The 15,474-nt window shown below is 50.1% G+C and overlaps 1 protein-coding gene across 2 annotated transcripts in view; it reads left to right on the forward strand.

Annotated features, from left to right (window-relative positions):
- Positions 1-15,278, forward strand: part of ZNRF3 (zinc and ring finger 3) — a 221,205-nt gene extending 205,927 nt beyond the window's left edge. For both annotated transcript variants that reach the window (XM_008973574.5, XM_034948527.3), the window contains exons 3-9: positions 171-245; positions 975-1,106; positions 2,462-2,572; positions 4,416-4,583; positions 6,093-6,195; positions 6,901-8,652; positions 11,315-15,278. In XM_008973574.5, the coding sequence (XP_008971822.3) occupies positions 171-245; positions 975-1,106; positions 2,462-2,572; positions 4,416-4,583; positions 6,093-6,195; positions 6,901-8,652; positions 11,315-11,358 (2,385 nt within the window). In that variant the 3' untranslated portion in view covers positions 11,359-15,278. The remainder of the gene's footprint in view (positions 1-170; positions 246-974; positions 1,107-2,461; positions 2,573-4,415; positions 4,584-6,092; positions 6,196-6,900; positions 8,653-11,314) is intronic.
- The last annotated feature ends 196 nt before the right edge of the window (positions 15,279-15,474 follow it).

Consider the following 15,474-nt stretch of genomic DNA (forward strand, 5'->3'; position numbering starts at 1 on the left):
TCTTTATAGATGGGAAAATTGAGGATTAGGAAAGTGAAGTAACATCCCTGAAGTCACATAAGTTGGTAACTGTCAGATTCTGCATTTGATTACAGGCCTGATTGCCAAGGCCAACTTTGAAAAGGTAAGAGGACCAGAGGGCCAACCTGCTGTTTTTTTAACTCTGGCAGGCCAAGCGAGCAGTACAGCGGGGAGCTACTGCAGTCATCTTTGATGTGTCTGAAAACCCAGAAGCTATTGATCAGGTAAGCTCCTCAGGCCATGCCAACACTGCAGCCTCCCTGAGAAAGGCACTTCCTTTAGTGAGCTTGGCTTGTCCCGGTCATGTCACCCTCATCTCAGGGCATTTGCTCTTGTCTTCTGAAGTTAGGTGTCCATGTTTGGACATAATTCCCAAAGGAGGTGTACTGGGCGAGGTTAAGAGCCAGGGAATTGGGGCACAGGGGGCATTTTCTCTTTTTTTCCCCCGAGACGGAGTCTTGCTCTGTCACCCAGGCTGGAGTGCAGTGGCGCAATTTCAGCTCACTGCAATCTCCACCTCCCGGGTTCAAGCGATTCTCCTGCCTCAGCCTCCCAAGTATCTGGAATTATAGGCACGAGCCACCATGCCTGGCTAATTTTTGTGTTTTTAGTAGAGATGGGGTTTCACCATGTTGGCCAGGCTGGTCTTGAACTCTTGACCTTGTGATCCATCTGCCTCGGCCTCCCAAAGTGCTGGGATTACAGGCGTGAGCCACTGCACCGGGCTCAGGGGGCATTTTCTGAGACCTTTCTGGGCCTTCTGCTTGCCCAGTCCATCCCAAAACAAGCGTCATTCTCAGCCTTGCTCTTCTGGGAGCTCCAAGGCTGTAATGTTGGAAGAGCTGGAGGATTCCAGACGGGTATTCAATGTTCCTTCCCTCCAGCCTTTCTTTCTCTCTACTGCTTCTTAAAGTAAGCACACCTTTTAACCAGAGCCCTCTCTTCTTCCTTAGCTGAACCAGGGCTCTGAAGACCCGCTCAAGAGGCCGGTGGTGTATGTGAAGGGTGCAGATGCCATTAAGCTGATGAACATTGTCAACAAGCAGAAAGTGGCTCGAGCAAGGATCCAGCACCGCCCTCCTCGAGTGAGCCTCCGCACCATTTGGCACAGGCTCGGGGCCTTCTCTGCTACTACCTGTCCCTTTATTTCCCTTGGGCTTTCATTCCTATCTCTGTCTGAAATGCTGGCATACCCCAAGTTCCTGCAGGCTTAGATCAGCTATTGGACTCAAGGCCAGGGTGAAATTTTACTCATGTTCCTTTATAGTGAATTTGAGAAATCCTACCAGAAATAGATACTTTTGTGCTAAGATGTCTCTGGCCTCTTCCACCTGGCATTCCCTCTTGGCCATCTCTCATCCTTTCTTTTCCATCCCATCTCCCTCTGAAAGGCAAACTGAGGAGGATTGAAGGGATGGGGCATCCAGCACCTGGCTTCCTGTGGCTTCCTTCTTCTATCTGGCTTAGACACTAGAAAAAAAGGCTTGTATTTCCTTCTTCCTGTAGAGTAGATTACCTTATTGAAACTCCCCAAGTTAATTTGAGTCTGGAAAAGTTAGCTTTCAACTGGGATTGAGTTCGACGGCTAATGAATAGCATCTGCATCTCTTAAGTATGTAGAAGAGACACTACTGGCCACTAACTCTTAACCAGCCTCTTCTGCTCAAACCTCAAGCTGAAGAATTCCAGGAACCTTGGGCTGGTGCCCTATATTGGTGTTATTTCCTCCTCACAAATATTGGGACATTCACAGTGTAGGATGATTCTTTCCCATACACAACACAGCCGGTTACATGCAGCTTCCACTTTGCAAAGCTCTATTCCCATTGGCCAAATGGAGGTCCCAGATAAGGTGGCTGTGAGGTTTTAGGAGGCAGTGAGGAAAAGGTAAGAACTAAAACTAGAGGGAGTTTGCTGAACTGACTTGTTGGCTTCTTTTTAAAGGGAAAAAAAAAGCGCTTTGGTAAATATGACTCATTGTAGTGGAAGCTGATATTTGTGGAAGCAGCATACAATTTTCTGAGTTGTTGTAAACCATTAATTATACGGTTAGTAATCACTGTTCCCTCAAAACATGACACTCACTCTTTTGTCCTATAAATGTGATTATTTGTGTTGATTTGGAAGGGCCTTTCTTACCAGTTACAGCCAACTTTGCAGTATTCCACAGGGAGCCAGGCTTTACCAACAGAGTTCCCTTGGCTCTTGGGGGGCCTGGCTGAGATCGCCACAGGCGTCCCCCTGGGCCACACCAAAGGCACTACATGGGCCTAGGGAGCACACCATGTGCATGTGAGCAGAACCCCAGGAGTTTCCTGCAAATTGAGGGGAAACTCATCCCGGTCACCCCATCTTTATCCTGACCAAGCCAAGATAGCCCATGTGCCGCTTACCAGGCTGGAGAGAGGCTGTGACTCACTGTGTCTGTGTTCCGTTCCAGCAACCCACTGAATACTTTGACATGGGGATTTTCCTGGCTTTCTTCGTCGTGGTCTCCTTGGTCTGCCTCATCCTCCTTGTCAAAATCAAGCTGAAGCAGCGACGCAGTCAGGTAGTGCCTCTGTGTGTAGCCCGTGAGCAGTAACCCCTCTTGCCGTGACACTGGGGAAAACCAGGACTCTCGTCACCTTATTTTTTGATGGTGCAACATGGAGCCTCACAGCTGTGGACTCTGAGCTCTGCAGCCTGTTCCCAGTGGCCTAGAAACTGCAAAGATGGAAAAAAAATAAGAGCAAACTAGGCCAGGCACCATGACTCACGCTTGTAATCTCAGCACTTTGGGAGGCCGAGGCAGGGAGATCACTTGAGCTCACGAGTTCAAGACCAGCCTACTCAACATGGCAAAACCCCGTCTCTACCAAAAATACAAAAATTAGCTGGGCATGGTGGCATGTACGTGTAGTCCCAGCTACTCGGGAGGCTGAGGTGGGAGGATCACTTGAGCCTAGAGGGCAGAGGTTGCAATGAGCTATGATCACACCACTGCATTCCAGCCTGGGTAACAGAGTAAGACCCTGTCTCACAAAAAAAAAAAAAAAAGAAAAGAAAAGAAAAAAAAAAAAGATCAAAACTTAAGCCCAGTGCCTTCTCTGTTCTAAAAGGGCTAGTCCTACAAAGGTTAAGCATTGGGAATATCTCCAGCAGGTGTTTCGAAGGAAGTGTTTATTTTATTTTTTTATTTCTTTGAGACAAGATCTCATTCTGTCACCCAGGCTGGAGTGCAATGGCATGATCTCGGCTCACTGCAACCTCCACCTCCCGGGGTCAACTGAGTCTCATGCCTTAGCCTCCCAAGTAGCTGGAATTACAGGCACCCGGCTAATTTTTGTATTTTTAATAGAGACGGGGTTTTACCATGTTGGCCAGCCTGGTCTCAAACTCCTAACCTCATGTGATCCGCCCGCCTCGGCCTCCCAAAATGCTGGGATTACAGGCGTGAGCCACCACGCCCGTCCCAAAGGAAGTGTTTAAGTCAATGTTAATAAGTATTATAAACACTCTACAGGTCTAGAATATGTGCTGTAGCAGTCTGAGTTTTGAGTGCTTTCTCTGAAGTCTATTCTGGCATGATTGAGAAGTGTTTGCCTGTCCCAGTACATCAAGTGGCGCCCTAGAGCCTTGGTCCTCAGATAGAATCTGTGGACCAGCAGCAACAGCAGCACCTGGAAGCCTGATAGAAATGCAGGGTCTCAGGCTCCGCTCCAGGCCACCTACACAGTATACCAGGCTCTCTGGGTGATGCTTGATTAACAGTAGCTGCTGTAGCACTGCAGCCATATCACTTTGTGCTTGTAGGAAGGAGAAACTCGGGTAGGGGGTGGTGAGATGATAAGCAGAGATCTGGACCCCCAAATGTATGGCAGGGTCATGTCTCAGGGGAGAGATGGTGGATCTTGGAAGGCAATCTGTAGAGAAGAGAATCACCAAAGTTCTCTTGAGGGTTGAGCGACCACCCCCAACAAGATGATGGCTTGTGTTTTTTGAGCACAGCCTATTTGCCAGGTGCTAAGCACTTACACATTGTCTATTTACTGTCACCACCTCCCTCAACAGAAAGAGGAGGAACGCTTGGCGTAGAACAGGTTGATAACTCGGGGTCTGGCAGAGATAGGAGGCAGCAGGTCCAAGTAATTGGAGGAGACCCCTGCCTTCAAATCAGAGAGACCCCTGCTAGTCTTGCCACTTAGGAAAAGCCTAGGTTGATGTCGTGGACACCCCACGCGTCTGGAGAATATGTGCTATGGCAGTCTGAGTTCTGAGCGACTTCTCAGAAGTCTGTTCTGGCATGATAGAGAATTGTCTGCCTGTCCCAGTGAATCGTGTGTCATGTCCCTGGGGTGACTGCCACTTTCATACGTACTGGACCCTCACACAGACTACAATCTGCCCTGCAGAATTCCATGAATAGGCTGGCTGTGCAGGCTCTGGAGAAGATGGAAACCAGAAAGTTCAACTCCAAGAGCAAGGGGCGCCGGGAGGGGAGCTGTGCGGCCCTGGACACACTCAGCAGCAGCTCCACATCCGACTGTGCCATCTGTCTGGAGAAGTACATTGATGGAGAGGTAATGGCAGAAGCAAGCCCGTCCTGGGTGGGGAAAACATAGGCAGGTCAGCAGAGGTGCCCAAGACCTAGAAGGACAGGGCCCTGTGTTCCATCACACACATCAACTTTTAGAGTCACTCTTCTGAAAATTCTGAGACTTGACTTGATACTTAGCTGGGTGTTTTTACTTACAAAGAGACAAGGGATTTTATATCCCTCACTTTTTTTTCTTGTAGCTCTTTGAAAATTTTAGGCCTAGTACCATGCCTGTAGTCCTAGCTACTTGGGAGGCTGAGGTGGAAGGATCACTTGAGGCTAGGAACTTGAGGCTGCAGTGAGCTATTATTACACCGCTGCATATCAGCCTGGACAACAGAGTGAGACTTTGTCTGTCTTAGAAAGAAAATTTCAGACCTTCAGAAAAGACTAGTACCATAGACGATATATGTCAGGGGCCTAGAATCATCCATGATGAACATTTTGCCACATTTGCTCACTCTCCCTCTCTCTAGACAGATGCATACATACACATATTTGCGCGGCAGGGAGCAAACCACTTGAGAATTACAGACATTTGATGCGCCTTTGTTGAAAATGTTCCACTGCTGCAGAGACTGTTGGATGGAAATGGAATTTTTGCAGAATAGAATAGTAGATTCTTACACAGACTCTGGGTTCTAATCCTGACCTGGGTGGATTCTAGCTTTGTGATCTTGGGCAAGTGACTTCGTTTTCTTGTGACATGGGCCTGACACTGACCAGCATTCCAGGTGATCATGAAGGTTCCATGAGAAGATCCAGGGTAGACCCTTTGTCATTCTGTCAGGCACAGTGTTAGGTGTGAGCTGGAATATTACTGTGCTAGACAGGTCAGAAAATTGAAAGACAAAGTAAAATGAGCAAATCTGGAAGATGCTTAGGCTTAGGAACTCTGGAGGTGGTTCTGTCCCAATAACTCTATCTGTCTAGATAGACTGCTTTTCTTATAAACCACACACCCCATGGTGAGGTTCAGGATCCAGTAAAGGAGGGGATAGCAGAGCTTTACCCCTTTGCTGCCACACCTGTCAATCATGAATCCCAGGTATCTTCCTTTCTACTCATGCCTATTTGGGATACCCAGGGACAGCCAGCACCTCAGAGATGCAGAATATCTTGGGGTATACCTGGCCCTCTCTCCATACCCCTAAGCCTCCCATCCTCACTAGCACGAGGACTCCGCCTTCCCTGAGTGGAGGCATGAGTGTGTTTGCCCTCCTCCAGCTACGGGAAAGACGCCTGCCTCTGTGCGTGCCCACTCCCTTAACACTGAGGACTGTGGTTGGGGCTGACTGCTGGCAGTTTCCTTCTTCCTAGAACACATGGGTGGGCCCTGCTTCTAGGGAATTGAGCCCTAATTGGAGGTGGGGAGGAGAGTAGGGAAGGGCACGGGCATGCTGTGCAGAACTCCTTGGTCTATGCTGGACTCTGCAGGAGGACACACCTGTGAGGCTGAAGGCAGACTTGTGTCCCCTCTCTCCCTGCCCAGGAGCTGCGGGTCATCCCCTGTACTCACCGGTTTCACAGGAAGTGCGTGGACCCCTGGCTGCTGCAGCACCACACCTGCCCCCACTGTCGGCACAACATCATAGGTAACTGTCACCCGCCTTAGCCATTGCTGAAGAGTCAAGTGCCTAGCTAGAGTGTGACACACACCGCAGGCTTGGGAACACTCAGAACCACCGTGGCACTGCCCTCTGGACTTGGAGGCCTGGCAGCCCTGGGTTTTGGAGGTTGTCTGCACGACCCTTAGGAGAGCTTGGCATTAAGAATCACCCTGAGTTCAAGTTTGGGCTTCACATTAAGCAGCTTCCTGACCTCGGGCAAGACATCTGGCCTCTCCTAGGCCTGAGGCCCCTAATCTCTTTAGTGGCAATGACAGTAATGGTGTTTGCCCACACCCGGTACCATGGGGGTGTTCCTAGGACCACGAGAGACGATGAGTGTGCGGAGGCCAGCTTGGGCTGTTGCTCCTGCATCACTGTGTCATTAAACAGGGATGGAGGGACACTGGCATCTTTGAATCCGATTCTTTTCTGCAGACTTCTGTGGTGCCCTGTCAGGCAGAGCAGTGGGGAGTTGGGAGCGGGGCCCTTACAGGAGATGGGCCATTTCACACAGATAGGCAGGTCAGCCTCTGCCGCTGCAGCTGAGTTTGGGGGCAGGGTTGTGAGAATGGGTACCTTGGCAGGTGACCAAGCCTGCTGCTTCAGCCTTTGCCCGTTTTAAAAATCCCTTTAGCCTCTGACACCAGTATGCTCAGCCTTGCCTACTCTGTTTCCTCCACTTGTCTCCAGAACAAAAGGGAAACCCAAGCGCGGTGTGTGTGGAGACCAGCAACCTCTCACGTGGTCGGCAGCAGAGGGTGACCCTGCCGGTGCATTACCCCGGCCGCATGCACAGGACCAACGCCATCCCAGCCTACCCTACGAGGACGAGCATGGACTCCCACGGCAACCCCGTCACCTTGCTGACCATGGACCGGCACGGGGAGCAGAGCCTCTATTCCCCGCAGACCCCCGCCTACATCCGCAGCTACCCACCCCTCCACCTGGACCACAGCCTGGCCGCTCACCGCTGCGGCCTGGAGCACCGGGCCTACTCCCCAGCCCACCCCTTCCGCAGGCCCAAGTTGAGTGGCCGCAGCTTCTCCAAGGCAGCTTGCTTCTCCCAGTATGAGACCATGTACCAGCACTACTACTTCCAGGGCCTCAGCTACCCGGAGCAGGAGGGGCAGTCCCCACCTAGCCTCGCGCCCCGGGGCCCGGCCCGTGCTTTTCCTCCGAACGGCAGTGGCAGCCTGCTCTTCCCCACCGTGGTGCACGTGGCCCCGCCCTCCCACCTGGAGAGCGGCAGCACGTCCAGCTTCAGCTGCTATCACGGCCACCGCTCGGTGTGCAGTGGCTACCTGGCCGACTGCCCAGGCAGCGACAGCAGCAGCAGCAGCAGCTCCGGCCAGTGCCGCTGTTCCTCCAGTGACTCTGTGGTAGACTGCACTGAGGTCAGCAACCAGGGCGTGTACGGGAGCTGCTCCACCTTCCGCAGCTCCCTCAGCAGCGACTATGACCCCTTCATCTACCGCAGCCGGAGCCCCTGTCGTGCCAGTGAGGCCGGGGGCTCGGGCAGCTCGGGCCGGGGACCTGCCCTGTGCTTCGAGGGCTCCCCGCCTCCTGAGGAGCTCCCGGCGGTGCACAGTCATGGTGCTGGGCGGGGCGAGCCTTGGCCGGGCCCTGCCTCTCCCTCGGGGGATCAGGTGTCCACCTGCAGCCTGGAGATGAACTACAGCAGCAACTCCTCCCTGGAGCACAGGGGGCCCAATAGCTCTACCTCAGAAGTGGGGCTCGAGGCTTCTCCTGGGGCCGCCCCTGACCTCAGGAGGACCTGGAAGGGGGGCCACGAGTTGCCGTCGTGTGCCTGCTGCTGCGAGCCCCGGCCCTCCCCACCCGGGCCTAGCGCCGGAGCAGCTGGCAGCAGCACCTTGTTCCTGGGGCCCAACCTCTACGAGGGCTCTGGCCCGGCGGGTGGGGAACCCCAGTCAGGAAGCTCCCAGGGCCTGTACGGCCTTCACCCCGACCATTTGCCCAGGACAGATGGGGTGAAGTACGAGGGTCTGCCCTGCTGCTTCTATGAAGAGAAACAGGTGGCCCGCGGGGGCGGAGGGGGCAGCGGCTGCTACACTGAGGACTACTCGGTGAGTGTGCAGTACACGCTCACCGAGGAACCCCCGCCCGGCTGCTACCCCGGGGCCCGGGACCTGAGCCAGCGCATCCCCATCATTCCAGAGGATGTGGACTGTGATCTGGGCCTGCCCTCGGACTGCCAAGGGACCCACAGCCTCGGCTCCTGGGGTGGGACGCGAGGCCCGGATACCCCACGGCCCCACAGGGGCTTGGGAGCAACCCGGGAAGAGGAGCGGGCTCTGTGCTGCCAGGCTAGGGCCCTGCTGCGGCCTGGCTGCCCTCCGGAGGAGGCGGGTGCTGTCAGGGCCAACTTCCCTAGTGCCCTCCAGGACACTCAGGAGTCCAGCGCCACTGCCACTGAGGCTGCAGGTGAGAGCAGGAAATGGCAGTAGGTCAGAGCAGGAGTTTCCATCAGGGTCGTCTTGCCTTCTGTCTTAGGCATTTTCTGAATGACTTCTTTTGTGTCCTTGGCTTTAAACACCATCTGAGGCTGAAGACTTCCAAGGGTTACTCCTCAGCCTGGCCCTCCCTTGGAGTTCAGACCCATTGAGCCCTCTGCTTCCATGATCTCGGGATCTCTCCCCAAGATGCCTGCAGCCTGTCATGTCCACAGCAGTACTCATTTCCCCCTCTGCCCTGCTCCCCATCCGCATGCTCACACCAAAAACCTAGCACCAGCTGGGGGTAGTGGCTCATGCCTGTAATCTTGGCTCACCCAACCACTTTGGGAGGCCGAGGCTGTGGATCACTTGAGGCCAGGAGTTGGAGACAGCCTGGCCAACATGGCAAAACCATGGAGTCTGTTCATGACTCCGCATGGCTGGGATATTATGTAGGAGCCACTTCATAAACATTCTCGTTACTCAGTACAAAAGTTAGCCAGGGGTGGTGGCGGGTGCCTGTAGTCCCAGCTACTCAGGATGCTGAGGCAAGAAAATCACTTGAACCTGGTTGGCAGAGGTTGCAGTGAGCCAAGATCAAACTACTGCACTCCAGCCTGGGTGACAGAGCAAGACTCTGTCTTAAAAAAAAAAAAAAAAAGGCAGGACCCAGTGGCTCATGCCTGTAATCCCTGCACTTTGGGAGGGCAAGGCGTGTGAATCACTTGAGTTCAGGAGTTCGAGACCAGCTTGGCCAATATGGTGAAACCCCATCTCTACTAAAATACAAAAAAATTAGCTGGGTGTAGCAGGCACCTGTAATCCTAGCTACTCGGGAGGCTGAGGCAGGAGAATCGCCTGAACCTGGGAGGTGGAGGTTGCAGTGAGCCGCGATCGCACCACTGCGCTCCAGCCTGAGCGACAGAGCGAGACTCCATCTCAAAAAAAAAAAAAAAAAAAAAAAAAACCTAGGCCCCATCCCTGTGCCCACCCTGCCCCTTGCACTTCAGCCTCCTGGGCTTCTCAACCCGCCTGTGAAGGACCCCAGTTGCTTGTTTTTGCCTCAGTCCATGAAAATGAATTCCCAGAAAATGAAACTTAGCAAAAGACATGTAAGATACAAGTCCAGGTATTTTATTATTAGATTCAACAGACATCAGATTGCTACAAGATTTCCAAACATGCTGTCTCAGTAATAAACTGTGGAGTCTAGCACCTCTGAGTAGCACTGCAACAAGATCTACCTGTGAAGTACATCCCAAATGTATCTACTTCTCTGCACCCCCACTGCTATCCCCTCAGTCCAGTCTCATTTTCCTCTCTTCGGGACAGAGGCAATAACCTCTGACTGATCTGCTGTCACTGGTCTTGCCTTCTATTCCACTTGGAACCAGAGTGGCCTTTTTTGAAACATAAGTTGATGTCTTTGTGCTAGAAAACCCTTCAATGACTTGCCATTACCTTTAAAATCTTAAAAATGTTGGCCGGGTGTGGTGACTCACGCCTGTAATCCCAGCACTTTGGGAGGCCAAGGCAGGCAGATCACCAGGTAAAGAGATCGAGGCCATCCTGGCCAACATGGCGAAACCCCATCTCTAATAAAAATATGAAAATTAGCCGGGCGTGGTGGCGTGTGCCTGTAGTTCTACCTACTCGGGAGGCTGAGGCAGGAGAATCGCTTGAACCCGGGACGCCGTTGTTGCAGTGAGCTGAGATCGCCCCATTGTACTCCAGCCTGGCGACAGAGCGAGACTCCGTCTCAAGAAAAAAAAAAAAAAAAAAAAAAAGGTTAACTCCTGGCTGAGTGCTTTGGAAGGCCAAGGCAGGAGGATCACTTGAGGCCAGGAGTTGGAGACCAGCCTGGGGAACATAGAATGACCCTATCTATTTAAAAAAAAATTTTTTTTTTTTTAATTAGCTGGGCACAGTGACACATGCCATTAGTCCCAGATACCCAGGAGGCTGAGCCCAAGAGATTGAGGCTGTAGTCATCTCACCACTGCACTTCAGCCTAGGCAACACAGCAAGACCCTATCTCAAAAATAATAATAATGAATGTTAGCATCTCACTCAGTTCTGTGTGATCCAGCTCCTGCCAACCCATCTGATGAGCTCCTGGTTCACTCTCCTTGCTTCCTGCTTTCACCCCCTGTGGCCCCTGTCCCGTTCTTCCCATGTGCCAAGCTCATTCCAGCCCCCAGACCTGTCCGCTACTTTTCTCCTCCAGATCTTAGGTTAGGTAACACTCCAGCCCCCTCTGAGATCACCTACACACCTTCTGTTCACTTCTGTCATCCTATTGCTAAATTACTTTGTCTCAAGGTTCGTAAGCTCTGTGAGGGAGTCCTCTCTACTGCTTTTCCCAGGGCCTGACGCACACCGGGCACCCAGTTAACATCTTTAATACATTGGGCTTTCATGCTACCTGAGGGCTTCTAGAAAGCTCTGCACATCCAAATGAGAGGCTGGCTCTCCAGGAGGCACCTGTGCTCTCAGCACAAATGGAGCCCCTCTGGGAACAGGAACCTGCTTCAGCCCTTTAGCATACACAGGCCTGCCACACGCTGGGGACAGAGCCACTTGAGTCCCTTGCCTGGTCCCATGTGTGGTGCCAGCTCCCTCCCCTGATGATTGTTCTCTCTCTTTCCCAGGACCGAGATCTCACTCAGCAGACAGCAGCAGCCCGGGAGCCTGAGCTCAGGAGGAACTCTTACCTGGAAATTGGGAACTGTATGGAGACTCCAAACTGACTTCTTTCAAAAAACAAAAACAAAAAATTTTTTTAGCTTTGACAAACACACAAAAGTGGTAATAAAGAGAGCCCTCCTTGTCAACCCAAAATGTGAGCCCCCTGTGGCAAAACCACCCCCTACCCCATTAACAAATCAACAGACAAAATTCTCCGAGTCCTTTGCCTCTTTTGATAACATGTTGTTCTGTTTTGTAAAGTGTGTGTGCTTGGGGTTCCGAGGTGTGGGATTGAGTTCTCTGCTTTGTTTTTTTTTTTAAGATATTGTATGTAAATGTAAAAAGTTATTTAAATATATATTTTAAAGAACCCTAACCGCCAACTTTTGCTGAAAAAGAAAAAAAAATCACTGCTGCATTAAATGAACCACATCATGTGTAGATACTGTTGTCTCCCTGAAGGGAGCTCAGGCCTTTGAAAAGCTCAGGGCTTCACCTGCCTTAGAAAATGAACCAGAAACTTGAAGTAAAGCTAGTTGATAGGGGTACAGGCTCTGAGGAGCAGTGCAAAACTGCCTCTTTCTTTCTCGTGGCAAATCCCAATGTACACGATTTCAGGTCTCAGACGCCATGCCTCTCCAGCCCACGCCTTTAGGCAGGTGATGGCAGCAGCTAGGAATAGGGTGTACATGATCCACAGCCCTGCGGAGCCAGGTCAAGCCGCTGCTATGAAAGCTCCAGGGTGATGGGGACGATTCTGCCCAGTGTCCTCAGTCTGTCCCCTCAGGTCATGGTCCCAAGTGAAATGACAGAGTTCACAGCCCTGGTCTTGGCTGAGGTCCAGGTCATAGTAAGGGCATGTTCTTGGGGCCCTCTACCTGAACTCTGACCCTCCGGGCAGGGAAGAGGAGGTTGTCCCCTTTGGTTGTCCTGGCTTTGGAGTCCTTTGCAAAAATATTTTGGGCCCCCTGCCACTGGCTGCAGAAATGGCTCGACGGGGTGTGTGGGGACAGACACCCAGAAGGAATGTACTTTTGTGGCCTTGGTGTCCTATGGGGCTGGGGGAGAGTGCTCTCCACTGACCCAGCAGCACACCCATGTGCAGTGCGCCTGCATCTGTGTGGGGGCAGCCACACCCCTTGGCTGCTGCTTCCTTGGGCTGCCTTTCTGGGGTCATGTGACTGGACCTACGAGGTCTGCACTGAGCTCCATTTGAATGATACCTTTCCTATCCTGTTTCCCCATGGAAGCACCGCTTCAGGGTTATTCAGTCCTCTGCCTCATGGCTGAAATTGCTCATCTCGTCTGCAGATGTCTACTATCCTGTCTACCTAATGCACTATTATGTATTGATTCTCCACGAGACAGAGAGAGAGAGAGACTATCAGATAGTTTACACCCAAAGGGTAGGTTTTTGTATATTTTTCCAGCCTTTTTTATTAAGGGGAAGGGGAGAGTTTAAAAACCCAAACCGTTGTGGTTTTAAGGTGTTTCATTTTTAAAAGGGAGAGAGAATCTATTTAAAGCTATTTCAGATCAGGGATTGTCATCCTTTTCTGTCCAATGTATTCCTTGTTCTTTAAAAAAATTTTTTTTAGAGGAAACTAATATTAGTCTTTGTGTTCACTAACTCTTCTGGTCACTTGTATTTATTTATTCATTCATTCATCAGATATTTGTTGCCATCTGAAAGAACTGGCCCAGTGGGTCTGAAAGCTCACTTGAGAATAGGAAACTTGAGACCTGGCCCCCTGTGGGTAGGAGAACAAGGACCACCTGGGCTGCCAGGTGATTCTCCAGTCTTGAACAAGTCTCCACCTGGGTTCTCCAGTCTTGAACGAGAATCTCACTCTTATCAGAATGTTTTTCTTAACCTCAGCGTATGATGAGGAAATTTACTTATCTCTAGCTAGGATTTGACAAATTCCAACATCAAATGATCAAAACATTTGCCACTGAGGCTTCACTGGTGAGATCCGTCCTCCGTCCTCGGGTGCAGTCCCTTGGGGGCTGCTCCTCGGACTGCGCCCCGCACACCTGTTATCGAGGGTGTGAGAAGCGCCTAAGCTGGTGACATGTGATCTGGGACGCCTTCATTTCTCGGGCCAGGAGTAGCAGCTGCTAAGGACAGCAGCTTGCATTGCGTGGTTTTAGGGAAGCAGGGTCTGGCTTTTAATATGAACTGCAAAAAGCAGCTTCTCACTGAGATTTTTTTGTTGTTGTTTCTGGGGGGTTTTTTTGTTTTGTTTTGTTTTTAATGCCTTTGAGTGCATTTTTTCTTCCTCGTCTGAAACCGAACTCCCAAAGTGGCTTTCTTTAGCCCTGGCTGGAAAACCACCTCTCAATAGCCTTAAGCAATAAATAGATGAGTAGAGAATGTGGCTTCAACTGGGCTTATTAAAGTAAGTGTGTCTAGTTTTCACTTGAACAAGTGATAGCTGCAGATGGCGAAAGAAACCCATTTAATTTTTGTAGCTTACAGGTGGTAGAAACAAAAATGCAATTTTAAAACCTTAAATACCAAATACCAACCATTGCCTTTTTTTTTTTTTTTTTTTGAGATGGAGTTTTGCTCTTGTCGCCCAGGCTGGAGTGCAATGGCGCGATCTCACCTCACTGCAACCTCTGCCTCCCGGGTCCAAGTGATTCTCCTGCCTCAGCCTCCCTAGTAGCTGGGATTACAGGCATGCGCCACCACACCCGGCTAATTTTGTATTTTTGGTAGAGACAGGGTATCTCCATGTTGGTCAGGCTGGTCTTGAATTCCCGACCTCAGGTGATCCACCCACCTCGGCCTCCCAAAGTGCTGGGATTACAGGCGTGAGCCACCACGCCCGCCCAGCAATACCAACCATTGTCTTTTAAATTTGTGTTGGCTTCTCAGACAGGGAGATCACTGGAGTAAAATAACCAATGGTCTTATTTTGTCACACGTAAATCAAAAGAAATGTCCTCTTTGAAGTTGTAAGACTCCACCAATGACAGACACCCTTTTCGGTGGACTCTGAGTGGTGTGTAGTGGTTTTATAGCCATGGAAACTAGGAGTATCTCACTTTCCACTGAGAACCCCTGCCCCCAATCCCTCTAAGTTGGGGTGTGGCAGTTGGGCAGGGTCAAGTGACCCAGCCCTGGGTGTAGGACAGCCATATACAGTGAAGAGTTCTAGAACCAGCTAAAAATGGAAGTTTGGGTGTTTACCAACAAGGTACCTCTTTATGGATGCAGCCCCAGTAAGCTGGCTTTAACTCTCAGCTCCTTCCCTGTCTCCTCCTAATCCAAGCCCTTTTATAAAATAAAGCCCCATCTGTCCCACTGCTCACATACTTATGTGCTGCTAGTCTCTACTCGAAGTTCGTGCAGGACTAATGCTTTTAAAATGAGGTCTAAAAAATAATTACTAGTCGAGACTATTATTCTTTAAACAGAACTGCCTTTTTCTACTCTTTGTGTAAACTCTTTCTATTGTGTTGGTCTAACGAGGCACTATTTTAAAATTTTTTAATTTTTCCCATAGCACTTAAAAGAGATTTTGTAAAGACCTTGCTGTAAAGATTTTGTAATAAAATGGTCTAAGGGCTCTTTTTCCAACATTACCATTTTAAAAAAATGTTTTAAAAGCTAGAAGACAACTTATGTATATTCTGTATATGTATAGCAGCACATTTCATTTATGGAAATATGTTCTCAGAATATTTATTTACTAATATATTTATCTTAAGCCATGTCTTATGTTGAGAGTGTGACATTGTTGGAATAATCATTGAAAATGACTAACACAAGACCCTGTAAATACATGATAATTGCACACAGATTTTACATATTTGCAGACCAAAAATGATTTAAAACAAGTTGTAGTCTTCTATGGTTTTGTAACAAATTGTACAAATGACTGTAAAAAAAAATACAATTTTATCAAGTATGTGTTATATGTTGTCATTGGTCTGTTCAGTAAAAGTCTACAGATTCAACAAGGGGAGGTTTGCATGGGGCAGTACTTTTAACTTCTACTCGTCCATGGAAGCATTCATATAACTTTCTCTCCTGTTAATATAGAGTCCAGGTTATTGGGGGTTTAGGCAGTGTCACAGGAGAGCATCTGTTATAAGGTGTGTGGGTTTACAT

The sequence above is a fragment of the Pan paniscus genome, chromosome 23 (assembly GCF_029289425.2).
Source record: "Pan paniscus chromosome 23, NHGRI_mPanPan1-v2.0_pri, whole genome shotgun sequence".
Classification (NCBI taxonomy): domain Eukaryota; kingdom Metazoa; phylum Chordata; class Mammalia; order Primates; family Hominidae; genus Pan; species Pan paniscus.